Genomic DNA, 17112 nt, shown 5'->3' on the forward strand with positions numbered 1-17112 from the left:
ACCCTTCAGAAACAGAAATACCATTTTAAGCAAAATAATTCACTGTTTTGTAACTTTGCAAGGTTTGGCAAGCTTTTTGGAAGCCTGTCGGAGAGAATAAAGCTAAGCGCCGTGCCCGGAGGATGAGGTAGCTCTCCGAGTACTTTCTCTGGGGGACTCTATTTCCTGGATGTGACGCTTTGTAAGCTCTCCCTTACATAGCGTTTTATACAGATAATTTGGGTAGCTAATACGATTTTTCTGTAAGAAAAATGCTTAACCTTTCCTGGCCTCTGCCCTAAACCTTGGCATTAAGGAGAAATCCTAGGCTTTCAAGACTGTGTCTAAAATTTCATAAGGCTTGGTAACACAGGATTCACAATTAAATTGAAAAAGCTAGTAGACGAGTAGAAAACTTCAATCACAAGTATATAAATTCAGCCATAATTACTGCATGCATTTTTGATTTTCTTTCTATCTGTGATTTCAGATACTGAGATACAGATAGAGTAGCTTTTCTGAACCAACGAACATAGATCTTTACTAGGACATGGAAAACTGTGGGTTTTGTAGCTAACCTCCTACCTCATACGGACGAGCAAACTCATTGCTGCTTCCTTCACTTACACCCCCCTTTTCAGTCCAATTGCACTAACAGTCATTTGCACTCACATCATTTAATGAGGTTAACTTATTAGCCCAACTCAGGAAAACTGCTAACAAACTGAACTTAGCTTGAAGTTTCTAGCTTCTTTGCTGGACCTGATAAACATCTCTAGAAGTTTGTCAGCTTTTGCAAACTGTACCAATATACATGGGTCAGGTCACAGAATATATTTTCTCTTCTTACAAACCTTGTAGCTGCCAGATCAGGGTATCTTTGTACCTGACAGACTGCATATCCATGTAAATGATACATTACAGTTCAAGCAGAAGTTATGGGGTTGATGCAGAAATTATTGGCTAAGATCTGCTATTTCATGCTCTTCAGGAAATTATCACAATATATTCCCATTTTAAGATCCAACTTTGTAATCAAGTCTGCAACTAATCTGGACATTACAGACTAGAACTGTGTTACCTGCACTGTATATTTAACATGATATGCATTGCAGAAGAAAAAACTGAAGACTGGTATAGAGCTTTTTTTTTCTTGAAATAAATTATGTCCCTTCAGTTATGCAAATATGTGAATAAATTAAAAATGCATGCAAAAGAAAGTGGTGGAACTTTTAACCTGGTATAGAAAAATGTAATTAAGAAAGAGAACTTTTATTAGGGCAATTTCACTTTATTTTTCCATACAGCAAGGTCAACTATAGCAGTAATAATAAAATAAGCATAAAAACAAATTGCAGCCCAGGACAGAGTACATAATTTGGAGCAACTACAAGCAAAAAGTAAGTCTGTGATTACATAATAGTAAAACCAAGCACATCTGTCCTTTCAGCAGATGAAAGTTGCAGGGTTGCAAGTAAGTGCAACTTTATTAATTATTCAGTGTGAGTACTGGAGATACCAGATAAAATAATGGCCAAATCACTTTTTCTTTCCAGCTTTGGCATATATAATGACAAGGTTTCTTGAATGCTTTTCATTAAAACAGTAAAATTCCATAGGGTTTTTTTTCACCTGCTAAAAGAACAGGACCACTACAGCAATAAAAAATAATCACATAACAACTACAGCTACGGTGTGCTGTTTGGTTTGCCTGTTCATGATTTAACTCTTTTGTGAAAGTCAGTATTTGTTTTGAAGAATCTTTTTTTGTGAACAATAAACCACTGAAATTGTCAGAAACTGGTTTGAATAGTATATATCTTTAATATAGTTTTTTTGATACTTTAAACATGCAGTAGTTTTTGAATAATGTACGGAATATTTGATCCATGATTTCACCTTGATGGTTTGAAGTACCTGCTTTTTTTTTCTTTTTTTTCTTTTTTTTTTATTAATGATTTTCAGGCAGATTTGAACCAGTGGAGCTTTTGTCAGTCATGAGATCTTGGAAGGATGGCATATCTTTCCAGCTGAAAAAATCCTGGCAAACTACAAGCTGTCCACATAAAGCAAAGCAACTTTTTTGAAGGGGTATGGAGTGCTAACTCTGTGCCACTTTTGCAAGCAATTTTGTTCAGCCTGTCATTTTATTAGCCTTAACAAAACTCCTTGTAATTATAGACATTTTTATTCAAAATAAGATCTTACTATTATACAGGTTTCTCTCTTTTTTGACTATATACAGAAGTGCAAAAAGTCAACCTTCTCTCTATACGTTCCCACATGCTAAACTGCAGCATAATCAACCCTCAAGAGTTTGCACACACACACTATAATTCTTGTTACGTAAACTTTGAGTATTTGGATTATCAACAAAAAGTCCCTTGATCTATTGATTATGCAGCTTATTTATAACAAGGCCTGATATTCAGGGATTTCAAAAAATATTTAAACAATATTTTAACATTTGAAATGGATACAGTAGAAAATAAATTTTATTCTAATATCTAGGAACTAGATTTTCTCATAATAACTAATTACAAACAAAATAAATCATCAAAATATTACTCAATTGTCTGCCAGGATTGTTGCGATAGCAACAACTTAACTTCTTACTTAGCAATGATTATATAATTATAAGATATCCATATAAAAGATCTTTGTTCTTTTAATGAAAACTAGACAAGAACTAACAATGACTGACATTCTTACATTGTAATATTAAATCAGTAAAATATAAATCATTTAGTTAACAATAATACGAATACTCATATGACACTACATGTAAATTCAAAACTGAGTATGTTATGAAGAAAACTACTTTTTTTTTGTATTTTGAAAAAGTCATCAGTAAACTCTAATAAAACAAAATTCTATAAACTGAAATGGTATTCAACTGGTAATAGAAAATGAAAACAATCTAATAAATGTAAGAAATAAAAACTACACTTTTAACAAGAAAAAAATAAGTAATATTCTATAATGTTAAGTAACTACAATAACATGTGAAGTCACCTATACTTTCTTAACACGATTGAAATTACATTGGTATGGGTTTTAACCCGTAATGTAATAATCTAAGGCTTTAATAGATGTACAGTACAATCAGTAAAATCAACACATCATTCTTATACTATAAAGCATCTCTCTCAAGCATAAAAACTTGCAGTAAACTTGGAAGTATGGAGAGTTCTACAACTGAACTCGCGCTTCTTCCACTCCACGCTATACTACCAGTGACCTGGCCCCCACTTCAGCACTTTGCTGAACAGAGCAAAAAATATCCTTTACTAGCTGCAACATCCAAACCACAAAAAGGAATTCCTTTGGATGAATCCATTCTTAAAACTTGAATGCACATCTATTTTTTTTTTTTTATTTTGTAAAGGCTTTCTAAGGCTATAAGCAGTTAATCTGAACAAAAAAAAATCACATATAAAACTCACCCAAGTAGTTAACCCACCCACTTTCTATGCTAATTAACATCTCCATTTTTTTCATATTTTGGTTTGTCATGCATCTGATGTCAGTGCTTCTTTTGTCTTTGTTTAGAGTCACTATTTAAAGCGTGACTTTGATGAAGTAAAAGTGAAACCCATCTCTGCAAAGCATTTATAGTCCTTTTGACTTTTGACAGAGGCTATAAATAGAAGCAAAATAAGTTCCTCAAACATTTGTTACTGTGTCTCAGAAATGGCTTCTCCCTTTCGTATATCATGTTATACAGTAAAATATGCATAAATATTACACTACAATGCCTTAGAATAGTTTATATATATGTCCAGTATGTGTTAATTTGTACGGATAGAGTATCTTTCTTGTGCTGTCTACTGTTACTGTAAGGAATAACTGGCCATTTCTGAGACAGCTTTGGTTTTGAAACAGAATGGTGCCCTTTGACTGATTAGTAATAATAAAGTAAGTGAAAATGTGGCTCTGAAAATAACACTGCAGAAATAATACTCTAATTTGATGTACAGTCTATGGCACTTCATGAGAATCCTTAACAACATGGTACTTAAAGCCATTGATGTGCTTTAAAATATACACAGTTGTGGTTTTGCTTGGCACATTCATCTCTGTCAGATACCTCTCTTACCACTTCTTACAATCTATTACATTAAAAATATTACTCTTAAACAAAAATTACTGTGCATGCACGCTCTCATCTATAATGGCAATTTTAAATACAAGGTGCACCTTTGTTATTTGTAAACCTTGAAAGAAATAAACTTACTTTAAAAAATTATATCTTGGTCTACAGACGTACCAATACATAATAGATTTATGGTTACATCATAGTCTGTCTTTTCAAGGTGACATACACGATTATGTAGGAAATAGACTACATATGCATATTCAAATACATATGCATACTTTCTGTGCTAGAAAAGATAGACAATGTTGTAGTTTTTAGACAATAAGATCACCTCAGCACAAATATCAATTAAATGTACAAAGTATATAGGCAACAGTGTGCAGTGGATTTCCAAGTTCTTGTTTCATCTTGTTAACATGCAATGTGTGGATGTCTTACTGCTGAGGGAGTTTCCGAGTGTTGCTTGACGGTATATACATTATGGCTAATGAGCTTGTCCTTTTCTCAACCCAAACACACTGTCCTTTTCTCTTTAGTTATGATCTGGAAAGGAAAAAAGAGAAATCATTTTCAGCATTTTATTTACAGATTTCATTTAGCACCACACGGGCCCAAACTTTGCAGTTGCAACACAAGGGAAATTTGTCACTGAATATCGGGCAATTTTGTATCCAAAAACCTGCAGGATTTCCCTTCAAATAATGTCCTCATAGCAGAGGTGCACTTTACAGACAAATTGTGCAGTGATAAAAGCACAGAATAAAATGGCTTCCCAGTCTTCCTGAGCCTACTACCGTGGTATCACAATTTTGGGGAACAGTTTCCCCACTTCCAAAGCTCAGAACCTGTAAGGCAGAGATTCCCATAAAAACTGCTGTGTGAGCACTGCTGGAAAAGCCATGTGCTTCTCTCTCTTCCCAGGTCCTGTTGCCACCGCCCATGTAAAATCTGGGAACCCAACCAATATTTGAGAGGCACCTAACATCTTTAAGGATCTGGGCCCTATATCCTCAAGATAATTTTTCATACTTAACTACCCATCTAGTACAGCTATTTCTCTGGTCTCTGTTGTCTGTCATACAAGAGAGACCTCTCAGGAGTGATTCCTCCTCCGCCTCAGGAGGGTGTCTAAAACAGGAACACTCCTATCCCCCAGCTGACTGTAGAGGGAAGCTCGATAACAAGTTTAGGCTACCGATGAGAAGCATTCTGCCTGAGTCACTTAAGCTGTTCAAAAATGTTTATGCTTGGCTGAAAGGAATAACTATTATTCTAAACCTATTACGGCAAATCAGTTAAGCCTTATCCTAAATAATAATTCCATTCTGGTTAAACCATCCCATAATAACACAGCAGAAATGGAGTATAGAAGAGAGAACATCAATACAAATCACAAGCTATCCTAGGGGAGGTGATGGTGCAGCTGATGACCTTGATTACAAGATGCAATTTAGTGACAGATGGGAAACTACAGTTTACTCATAGAAAGATACAGGAGAAAAAAATCTTTCAAGCTTAGGCACACAAACCTAGATTTCAAGCTTTGTGGGAAGAAAGCCTGCAGTATACAAAGTTGACATACACCACCTGAAACCACAGTTCATACCAAAACAATGCAAGTGTAACCTCAGCCTGTATTCTGTGTGACCTCTCTTTGCCACGTAACCTAGGCCTCAAAAATACTGCATGTAACRTATCATAATTTGACAGTCTGTGCTCAAGAGAAATCAGGCCTGAGTTAGATGACTAAGCCCATAATTTCACAGATGCTGACTTTTCGGAGATTTAAAATTAGTTCTTTCTGAAGACAGCTTAACATAACCACCTACCTCCTAGACCTGGCCCTTGGCTCATGTCAGTGGTTGGAGCCATCACCCTCTATATGAAATGCTAATTTTAGAGTCTCTGATTTCACTATTCCAAAGTGCAGCTATACATATGATGCATTCCTTCTATATGTACAAAGTACTACCTACATCTGGTCTAACACACTAGTTAATGGGGTCACTGTTAATTATGGGATCTCCATTCAGTGAAGAATTATGTAAGAATCCCAATTAATGCCAAGCCTAACAGCTCTGCATTGCAGACTGCTAGATTCTAGACAGAAACTCACAACACAATCACTTCTCCACTTTTGTAAAAAAATCTTTTTGGACAACATTTTTGTAGGATAAAGCTTCAGTTCAGAAATCTCAGTGGCTGGTTAATGTCAAGAATATGCATGTCAATGGGATTTCAGTCTTTCCCCCATATTTTGTATGTTTTCTTTAAAAGAAAATAAAAACATTGTGTCTCTGAAAAAGACAAATTATGCACATATACAGAGTATGAAAACTGCAAGCAACAACACATTGGAAACTTACTGTTTGATGACAAAATGTCTACATCTGTGTAACATACTTGTGGCTAGTCAGATGTTCGGCAGATATTATGGGTATCTACAGGTAAAAAATTTAAACAATGAATAACATGTGCAATGAGCCAACCCAGAGACAGAGCATTTTGCTATAGAACATAACAGTTCAGAAAAGTGAGGATCAGCTGTGAGTTGGTGGATTTTATATTGTAACTATAAGTTAAAGTCAACTTAAGTGCTACAGTAGCAACTTAAAACTGGAAAACATTGTGTTAAGCACTATTTGACAAATATAAATAAGTATTATTGGTTGTTTAGGAAATAAGAGAAGTTAAAATCTACAAAAGTTCATGCAGTGCAGTAATTGAAAACAGCCCTTTTTGTTGGCCTACACAAAGTTCTGTGATATCAGTGTGTCATTTAAAATGATAAATTCTATAATGACATTGTTTCAGCCTGATTTTGAGAAGTGTTCCCTGCTTTCATTGTCTGGGTTCTTGAATGCCAAACCTAAGATGCCCTGAGCTTGATTTTCACAGCTGGTGAAAATCCAACAGTCGAGAAGAGCTGTGTGCTCTTTCCACAGCCACAAGGCATCATGGTTGATCAACTGAAAAGCTGAGACCCCCCAAATCAGTGAAACAATTCTCAAAATGTTAATATGTGTAAACAGAATTCACTACATGGCTCTCCTGAAATGTCCCATCAACATTAAAAAAAAATTAAAATCACAGTATATTACAAGCATTACAAATAAGCGAGTGTATATTCTACATCTCATTTTTGGATCCTGGTCTTGCAACGCTCTGATGTGTGGTACACAGACTAAAGTCAATGGGAGTGAGTCTAAACAGACCTTGCAGACCAGGCCCTTAACACGGCAAAACAACAGTACATACAAATATTAGAAGAACTGCGAATAATCTTGCATTACAAACAGGACCAGGAAGTCCAGCTGAGGAAGCAAATAGACGAGTACAGGAAAACATGCTTGGGCGTATGACATAAAATTGATTTGTATGATTACAAACAGCTGTCGAACTTGAAAAGATTCTTTTTCCTAATGGATATTAAGGCTGATCTGTTAACCCATATGAGAAAGGGAAGGCGGAGGTATATTCTTAATTAAATACCTTACAGGTCAAGGTGTTTTTTCCACCCCTTGTGCCCTCTCCTCCCCTAGCAACTTCACACAATTCTACAACATTGCCAACTTGTACAGAAATGTGCTTCAAGCATAATGAAGCTTCTCATACCATTTTTTCCTACTGCTGCAGGAGAGGCTGTTGCACCCAACTGTGTAGAAGCATCAGGGATAGTGCTGTCGAAACATACCAAGGACCTTCAACACCAGTCAATGAAGATGAAGGGCCAGATCTTAAGACTTTCGGCATGCATGCACATTGCATTGTGTGGCATTAAATAATTTCAGCATTGCTCACATAGTATATACATATATTTGTTATATATGTATATATTGAGGTTTGGCTGCAGTACTTTACTAAGTGTGTTATGAAGTTCCAGGGAGGATATGCATGAAATGGTCAGATTCTACAACAGAAAGTTTCCCTGTAATCTATTTGGGAAAGTGCATTATAATTTAGACAGAGGGGATTTAAAAAAATAAAGATTTTTTCTGTGGTTTGGCTTGTTCTTGCGACTCTCTGGACTTACGGAAGATGTAAAGACAAATACTTTAATGAACTGCGCTGTGCAATGAATTACAATATTAAGATCCTTTGGCATACAGGTGGTTGGTTGCTTTGTTACACAGAGGTAATCATTCCTATCAACTAGTTTTCCAAGGTATGAAGTAAGTCTTATGCTGGTTTAAATATGTGAGAGACACTTACTCAGTAAAACATTTCTCACGAGCACAAAGTGCTGCTTCCTAAGCAAATTAATCTGAATATTGTCTGGAATTTTAAAATATCCAGTTCACTTCTGAGACTTGGGATGTGCACACCTACATACCACTGCAGTGGTAAAATTTTTGGAATAATATTTTTGAGAGATCGGTTTGGAGGGTCACCAAAGAACATACAGCTAGCCTTAGCACAAAATGGTAGTGCTCAACGGGCAAAGGTGGGAAGGCTCAAGGCCAAACACTCTGGGCCTAATCCTGTGAGAGCCTCCAGCACTTGTTACCTTGGGTGGAAATGCTGYGCACCAGCACACTGGCAGAGAGGCTGGGGACACCCGCCTCTGTAGGAGCAGGCTCCTTTCTTCTACAGGTAGCACCCGCTTTACAGGTGCACTTAAACCGTAAGTTCAGAGGTGCAAGTCTAATAGGTTGCAGGTGCAGCTACTACCATTTAATGTCTGACTGCAGCTGCAAACCTGACTGAACTTTATGATGTGATTTAAAACCATTTATGGAGTTAGCCCTAATGACCTCAGYTGGAGCTGAGTCTGCCTTAAATATTGACATTTATTCCCAGAATTAATTGCAAATACAGAATCACACCTACAAAATACTAAAGTAAAGAAAATGTTTTCCTCCCTTTTCTAAAAGGCATACGTGTCATTTTCACTGAGTTGAGAGTAATACTTGCACCTTAGACCGGAATTTGATGGTTTAATGACATAAGGCAATTCTGACTTTCTAGTAAATCTTACAAAAATCATTTGTTTTCTTAAGAGAAATCAGATGGTCTTTTGAAAGTTTTTGTTGTTACATTTTCAGCTAGATGTACTACAAAAATCTGCATTTTTGAGAAGCTAGTGAAATAAAAACAATAGGCCAATTCTATTCTCAGGTGAAGCTTCAGTTGGTATGTGTGGGAATTACACCTAATCTGGCCCCTAACGCTTATCTTTAGAATATAGCTTGTGGCTTTTCTGGGGGGATCTATACTTACTTATTTAGTAAAGCATTACTCTTTTTTTCATAAAATATATCCAAACATGGCAACAATCACGATAGCTATTTAGAAATAAAACCAGATTTTAATGCACATTTTATTAACTGAAATTTGTATATTGTAAAAAGTAATCAGCCCTTCCCTAGCAGAATCACAAGTTGAAACCAAAGGCTTAATCTAAGTTTCTGTGTGGCCCATGCTCAAATGTTTTGTTTTGCTTTTGGAAGAGCTGAAGAGAGTCAGAACATGCTCAGACTGTTAAAATTCTGATCCTGCAATCCCTCTGCACAAAATTTTTACTGGTTTTGATTGGTGTTCTGCATTAAAAGGAACTGTGGGCTTCACGTAAATAGAAATGACTAATGGGTTCCGCGTATTATCCCTTTCTCTTTACATCTGTGAGAGCAGAAATAAGCAGCACGGCCCACAAATGTTAAGACTGAGTCAGAAACTCTATTATCAATTATTTTTAGCATCAGAAATGGAACTGCAGCACCTTTTGAGCATGGATAAAGGCTTATTAAGCTATGCTGCAGATCTGAGAGAGAATGTGTAGGCCAACAAGAGGTAAAATCAAAACCCCCATGCTCATTAAAAGCACCAATTTCAAGTTGTCTGTAAGGAACAAAGCTGTAAATTAGCAAACCTGGTTGGCTGTGGCTGTTGCAGCGAAGGGAACACTTGTGGCAGATGTTGTTGCTGCAGACACAGTGGCTGGCGTAGCACCGTGCACCATGGGAACTTTCGGAAGGAAAATCATATAAGCAAACATACAGAAGAGTGTAGCAGTATGGGAACCAGAGCGACATGTGGTAGGATAATTGAGCATGGTATTTATCACAGCAAAAAGCCCGGGACATCATTGCCAGCGCGTGACATGCAACCACAGTGCAAAGCAGGACAACATTCCAGGGAGAAAGAGGGAAGGAAAATGAAAGAGAAAAAAAGGGGAAAATGCTTGTTACCATCAAATCAAGAAAACTGACACAAACAAGCTTAATCATTTCAATACAAAAATCAACAGAAGAATTTAAAAATGCCCTTATAATTACAATTTTTTTCTATAAAAAAATTCAACCCAAATATTTACTGCACACAAAAATTAATCTTGTTGAAGGACAGTATATTTCTATGTTGCTATAGTAAGATACAGTCTTTTATTTAACACAAGATAGTTCTAAACACTGGAACTCATAGTCCAATCAAAATCCACCAAGGAACGATGTGCAATTCAAACAACTACTATACAAAATTAACGACGTCTATGTATCCATGTCAATTAAATAAAACAATTGCATTTAATTGACAGGTGTTAGTGCAGGAGGCTAAGGGAAATGGATTGGCACAAAAGCTATAAGTTAAAATCTAGCAGTGGATTTTGAGGGTCCGTGAGCTGCACCACAGGTTTAAGATAATCAAGAAACAAAGCTGGCACCTACCAACACTTGTAGCGGGTGTCATGCACAATATTGAGCCTGCCCATCATGCATTGCAACAGGAAGGTGGATTTGGAAAGGGAAAAGAATTAAAACAACCCATCACACGTGTAATTAGAAAATTTCATTTGAACAAAGAAGAAAAATTGTTATTATGGGAACAGTGGCATGTAACTGTCAGCACAATCAAATCATACAATAGCACAGTGATCCATTAGAACTAGTCTTCAGTGAAGGGAAAAAAGTTATTGAACTGTGTGCTGGTATATTTTGTTTGCCTTTATTTCAGTCTAACACTATTAAATATTAATATGACTAAGAAAACTTTCTTTAGGTTAGTTTTATAATTCTTTTTGTCTTAAATCGTTTTGCCTTTTGACACAAACTTTGTAATGGTCTTTAACCTGGTTTCCTCAGCTGAAAAGAAATACTTAAAAGTTGCAACTGCCTAAGGTAACTGAGGGCCACACCTGACACTACACTGGGATACACAGAATAACTGGAGTGAGGCACTAGCATTGCTTTGGCCCTCTTTCCCCAAAACTGCTTGGGAAATGTAGCGCAAGGCTGTGCTTTGCCAGTGGAGGAAGGAAGACGACAGGGCTTAAGTGAGGCTTTCCTATTCTGCTGCAGACTGATTTTTGCTGGGGGCAGCTTAGCTCTCTTTTCCCCAGGTCCCCCAAGGGCAGCTGCGGCCAGGAGGCATCTGGCCCTCCCCGGGCTCCTTGCTCCAGGTTTGCAGAAGGCTGACTGAGCCACCGGGAGCAAAAGTCTTCCTAGCATGGGTTGCAGTTACCTCCGAGTCACTCTGACATGACTTTCCTCATCGACAGCAATGATCTGATCTATATGATTTCACTACCTCAAATCTTACTGTTCCGATATGTTTAGGTAATATATATGCCAAAAAGAAAAAAAAGGGTGAATCTGGCATACAGTGTTTTCTGTAGTATTTGCTATCCCCCTGTGAGCTGCCAGTGAAGTGACTAATTTACTCTGGCTGTGCTCATGTCTGTTTGCTTAGTATGCATGTCAAAGGAATTATGAAACAGGTAAGCCTCCCATGCAGCACACAGCAATATCTAAGAATACTTGTTTGGCATTTTTTTTTCCACCATGGGACATATTTAAATCTTCTGGTGTCTGGGCCACTGGACTATAGCAGAATGGCACCAATTTACTAATTGCCCAGCAATAATGATGGTCTCACAACCTACAGTTCTCTTTAGGCTGCATCTTGTGGATTCTTCATTGCAACTACATAGCCAATAGGAGTATGGTGTTTTTAGGAACATTAAGGTGTCAATTTTTAAATGCACTAAGTTGGTAATTCTGTTTATTCTACATAGCAAAATGCYCTCCTTCACACTGAATTCAGAACTTTCAGTTTTTTATTTCAATATTATAGATAAAGGATTCAAACAGTTATGTTTCAGAATATCCATTTTTATTTAACACACATTTGATTTATTAATACTGCTAATTATTCTGACACAGCAGAAATTAAAATAAATTCTGAAATCTAGGAACAGAGATCGCAATGGAAATAGAAATATATTCTAGAAGACTGTCAGTGGGAGCTACTGCAATACTGTTTCCTTGACATTATGTGACAGTAACAAGGGGAACAGGAAATTGCTTTAGCTGGTGCCAAATAGTGGCTTGCAAAATCTCAAGAGCATTTAACTAAGCAGCAAAAATGTCAATATTATTACTGCTGGAGACAAGGTTACTCTCTGTCATCACTGTACTTTAAGGCTATGAAGAAAATGGCATAATTATGTTTTCTAATTATTCTTCTATTTCTGTGTCACGGAAAAGAGTGAAAATATTCATGAAGAAAGGTTAAAAGTAGGATAGCTTTCCTGACTTCTCCATATGTGAATCATTGCTAAAGTCAATGGAACTGCTTATAAGATAAAGAAATGGAGAAAACTTTTGCTTAAAGTGCTAATAAGACTACTTTCTCAGTCATATTTATGACTCCTCTATGGTGTCAATGAAGTTGCACAGAAGAACATTTGAATTCTGTGTCTCTAAAGAAGTGCCCTATTTATAAGGTTGTGCATACTTAATTATATCTAGAATATTACATCACTCCATGCATTATTAAGTCTACATGCTAAAAACAAGTTAGATTTTCATAATGACTCTTTGAAATGTCACTGTAAAGCTTTTCAGCTCAAAATTTTAGTCTGAGTTATCATCATTAACCTTATAACCAGTGCACACAGTTTTGAAAGGGAATTGCAGCAAATGAACATAAGGCAGCAATGAAAATACTAGCTAGGGTGCAATAACTTGCAAATATGAAGACATAATGCTGTATGACCCTCTTACCAATAATAAAAATAATTTTTGCTATGACCTTAATATTCATCTTGACTTCAAAAGCTTTGAATCACTAATGAGAATGTATGAATAGTAAATGTGCAGTTTCAAATGTTCCCTAGATTTTCAGCACAAAGCAGAATTTTAATTCAAGCATGTGCTCAGTTAAGTGATCATAACTTCACAACCAGATTATTTCTGCAGTGTAATAAAGCTATTTTGATGAGGATTCTACTTTCACTGGGATTTTAAGCAATTTCTTCTCTTCCCCCTCTCACATTGTTTCTCTCAGTCTACTTATATCAGAGCAGTCTACAAAATCCTACTTAAAAATATCACTGTGGACAGCATCAGTACTACCACTTAGGCGAACAGTTAGAGACTAAGCCTGATCTTTCCCTCCCTAACGCTTTGGAGGAGAATAGTGGTTTTACACAGATCCAGAAGACCCATGGAGGGAAGTGTTTATACAGGTATCTCTTTAGGAAAGCATCTGTGGCTTGATTGAGTCACGACAATGAGAAAACAAGTTCTCTTGTGCTGAAGCAGCAGCAAGTACCTAGATGYGCAATGTACTGACTTAATGGCAAAGCTGGCATATGCCTTTCCATTACTGGCTACTTGGAGCAACTCCCCTGCTGCAGTTCTCCCCCTTGCAGTTGCATCAGTGCAACAGCTTCTGGGAGGATCCTGTAAACCAGATCACTTTCTTCTGGAGGATTACTCTTCCCAAAGACTGTTCAGTCACCTGGCTCACATGGACAGGCCAGGAACAGAGGTATCAGCACAACTGAGGAGGCAGTGACTGAGGCACAGGGCGGGAACAGACACTGGGGCAGGAACTTCATCCCGTTGCACGTGGGAGATCTCTCTCTGCACATACCACCATGCCCTCAGCCAGCTCACCATTACTGCAGGACAAAGAGCAGGTACAGAAGTAGTGAATGCAAAGCGACCGGTGCTCTGCAAGTTCACAGCCCCACAGTGAAACGGTCCCCTGCATGTCTGCCTAAGCATCAAAAGTTGGCAGCCAGGACTGAAGTACTATGCTGTGAACGTATATTAAGTTGTGCAGAGCCTCTTCATTAGGCAGACTAACTTAACTTACTTCAGTGATCTAGACAACCGGAAACTGTATTTTTTTCATCAAAAGCATCTGCAGCTAAAATACTTAGTCCTCCTTTAGCCAAGGATTCACATAATTCTTAAAATTAAACCTCCCTTTGTAGACGAGGCTCAAGAGCCCTGCAGGGTTCAGATTCACCCACTGGGAATTGCGTATCAGCTATGGTATTCAAATTTCTCCCTAAATACGAATCTGAGTGAAGGAGCATCCGCAGCATTGTTGCAGCCGCCAGCTCTTCTCCACACCTGCAGCTGGCCTGTCCCATGCAGGTCCCCAAGCTCTCCTTACCACAGAGGACAACACTTCCACGGCACCCAGAGAACAGGTTCTCTCAAGGGATGCAACACATTCCCTGCCATGGATGCTCCCATTAGTTGCCTTCACACACCCCTGCGTACAGGCAGCCAAAATCAAGCCTGCAGTTTGAAAGAGGTATCCAGGTTTTGGAAAATAAACAGAAAACTCTCTAGGGTGAAACATCAGGAGTGAAATGCCCTACAGACAAGAGGGTCCAGCTAAGGCCCTCCACCGCGGTACACACCTGTAACACATAACATCTGGGAGCATCCTTGCCCTCTAGACCTGCTGTATTTTGATACACAGCAGATGAAGCAACTGAGAACAAATACTAATAATCACACGCTGGGTGCCTGAACTTGAAAAAATGTTACTTTAATCCAGACTCCAGTGAACTAACCTGTCTCCGTTCCGAGGCAGCGGAACTGAGGACACCCACAAGCTTTGTGCTGCCTTGTTGGCTCTTGGGGACTGACAGAGAAACCCTATTTCCAAAGCTGTGCCAAGGAGATGATAATGCACAAACAGAACTGATGCTAGCTAACTTTAACTCAGTCATAACATAACTGGAAAAAACTAAAAAAGACCAGGTGGAAAAAAAATTCAAACTTTAGGAAAGGTATTAGACTCTGGGAAAGCTAAAACTGATGCTGTTTGAAAAATGTAAAAACAGAATTAGTAGAGTAGCTCAGGCTAAGAAAACTCTGACTATTCTTTAGTTGACCACTTCAGTAGTCAAGAAAATTCAAAAGAAGCATCAAGAATCACTATGCAAACTCCCGTAAGTTTCRAGATTTGCCTGAATACGAACTGAGGTATGTTGTGTACAGTTACTGACAAGAAAGATCCTGGTGAATTATGTAAGGCAAACGAGGTCTGAGGCATACAAAGGTATAATAGTATGTTATATATATAATAGTATATTACACCTAATCAAAGCTTCTAAGCTCAAAGGGCTGTCGTGTAGTGTAATAGTGTTGAGTACTTCTGGAAATCATCCAGCCCCCATTGATTTCATGGAAGTGGGAAATTTGCATAGTTTACTGACTACTTCAGTTATGCTTTGCCAAAACAAATCTGAGAAATTGTTTAGTATCTACAGGGTGGACTGTGATCATATAGGCATTTTTATATATATTTTAACATGTGGGCTAGAGACCTGACCTCACTTAATCAGAGACTTTCTATCGACTCCAGCAAGCTTCACAACAAGCTGTGTTTACTAATACATTTTAGTGATTGCAATGAATTTTTGGAATTTAAATAAGTTATTATGATGTACTACATGAAGCAACTATTCTTTCTGTGCCATTTAAATTATTTATGTTGATTATATGACAGACTGTGCCATTAAGAAAGAATAGTAAAAGGTACTGTACCAAATGCCTGGGAACATACTTCTCAAAAATGTTTAGGATAAAATCTTTACATTTGCTGGGGTAAAAATTCAATTGTTTAGTTTTCTTTTCTTCCCCCCTAGCTACTCTGCATTACAAAGGGCCATCCTTGTGGACATCTGCACATTTTTTGAGTACAGATGTACCAAATGTCTTCTTTTTATTACATACCTCCTGGAATGACAGTGGTATTTTAATGCAAGGTTCATGTGTAAAAAACTAACTCTGATGTGTCAATATAGGCATAAATTCATGTAATGTACTAGAAATGTGCTTTTTTATGAAGTGTTGCTTGCAGAACCGAAATGTATACTCAGACTTTAAGTCTCTGTTGCTCAAGAGTTCCATCTGCTTCAGAGGGACTCTGCACATGTGAGTAGCACAGGCATCAATCCGTCAGCAATGCCACTAGAATAATTTGGGCCGTTCTTGAGTAAAAACAAGTGCACCTCAAGTTTTGCTTAGTCCGAAATCAACACTGAGGCTTCAGTGGTAGAGGCCTGAACCTTGATTTTTTGTAGCTTCACGAGTAGCTTATCTGCGAGACTGCCTGTCTGTGCGTTTTATGATCACTGCACAATAATTAAAACCCAAACTTTCAGGTCTGACTCAGAACAACTGTTGCTAAGCACATTAAGGCAAAGGGGTCTTACAGCAAACAGAAACAAATACGACAGCTGCGGAGATGTGTAATAAAGTAAAGTTAATCAGGGGAAAGAGGAACGAGACAAAAGACTTTGTATTCTGATCTGGAGGGACAGAGCACGATGCTGATTTTCCTATCAGGTGGGAAAAGGCCCGCCCCGCGTCCAGGACAGGCGCACGAGCCCGGGCCCCAGGCGGGCAGCGCTGCCGTGGCGCCTTATCGCAGCCTGGGACGGCACCTGACGATAGCCGCGCCAGCTGCACCGGCGCCTTTAGCCATTTACCGCTGAAAGCAAACGGTTATTTTCCTCACGTGTTSTTTTCCGGAATTTCCCCCTCTCCCTCCCCAGGGAAAGCCGGGCGAGGAGCACTTACCTGGTGGGAGAAAGGCCGTATGCTGCTGCAACTGCATGTTGGCGAGAGCTTGCTGGTATTGGAAAATACCAGTGTTAAAGACTGCGGTGGCACCATTGGTTTTTTCAAGCGCAGGCCTCTTTGGTAACGGGGGGAGTACGGCTTGAGGAATTCCCTGAATGGTGGATGAGTATAAAAATGAAGTCCAGTAAAAAAAAAAAAAAA

The 17112-nt window shown here is 38.1% G+C and overlaps 1 protein-coding gene across 9 annotated transcripts in view; it reads right to left on the reverse strand.

Annotated features, from left to right (window-relative positions):
* Window positions 1-1235: 1235 nt before the first annotated feature.
* Window positions 1236-17112, reverse strand: part of MBNL1 (muscleblind like splicing regulator 1) — a 111263-nt gene continuing 95386 nt past the window's right edge. For 5 of the 9 annotated variants that reach the window (XM_026065156.1, XM_026065151.1, XM_026065157.1 and 2 more), the window contains 5 exons: window positions 16909-17062; window positions 10741-10776; window positions 9948-10042; window positions 6445-6519; window positions 1236-4621 (listed from right to left, as the gene is read on the reverse strand). In XM_026065156.1, coding sequence (XP_025920941.1) covers window positions 6463-6519; window positions 9948-10042; window positions 10741-10776; window positions 16909-17062 — 342 coding nt within the window. In that variant the 3' untranslated portion in view covers window positions 1236-4621; window positions 6445-6462. The remainder of the gene's footprint in view (window positions 4622-6444; window positions 6520-9947; window positions 10043-10740; window positions 10777-16908; window positions 17063-17112) is intronic. The other 4 variants (XM_026065152.1, XM_026065159.1, XM_026065154.1 and 1 more) reach the window with 2 other exon arrangements.

Source organism: Apteryx rowi, unplaced genomic scaffold (assembly GCF_003343035.1).
Source record: "Apteryx rowi isolate R43461 unplaced genomic scaffold, aptRow1 scaffold_224, whole genome shotgun sequence".
Lineage (NCBI taxonomy): Eukaryota > Metazoa > Chordata > Aves > Apterygiformes > Apterygidae > Apteryx > Apteryx rowi.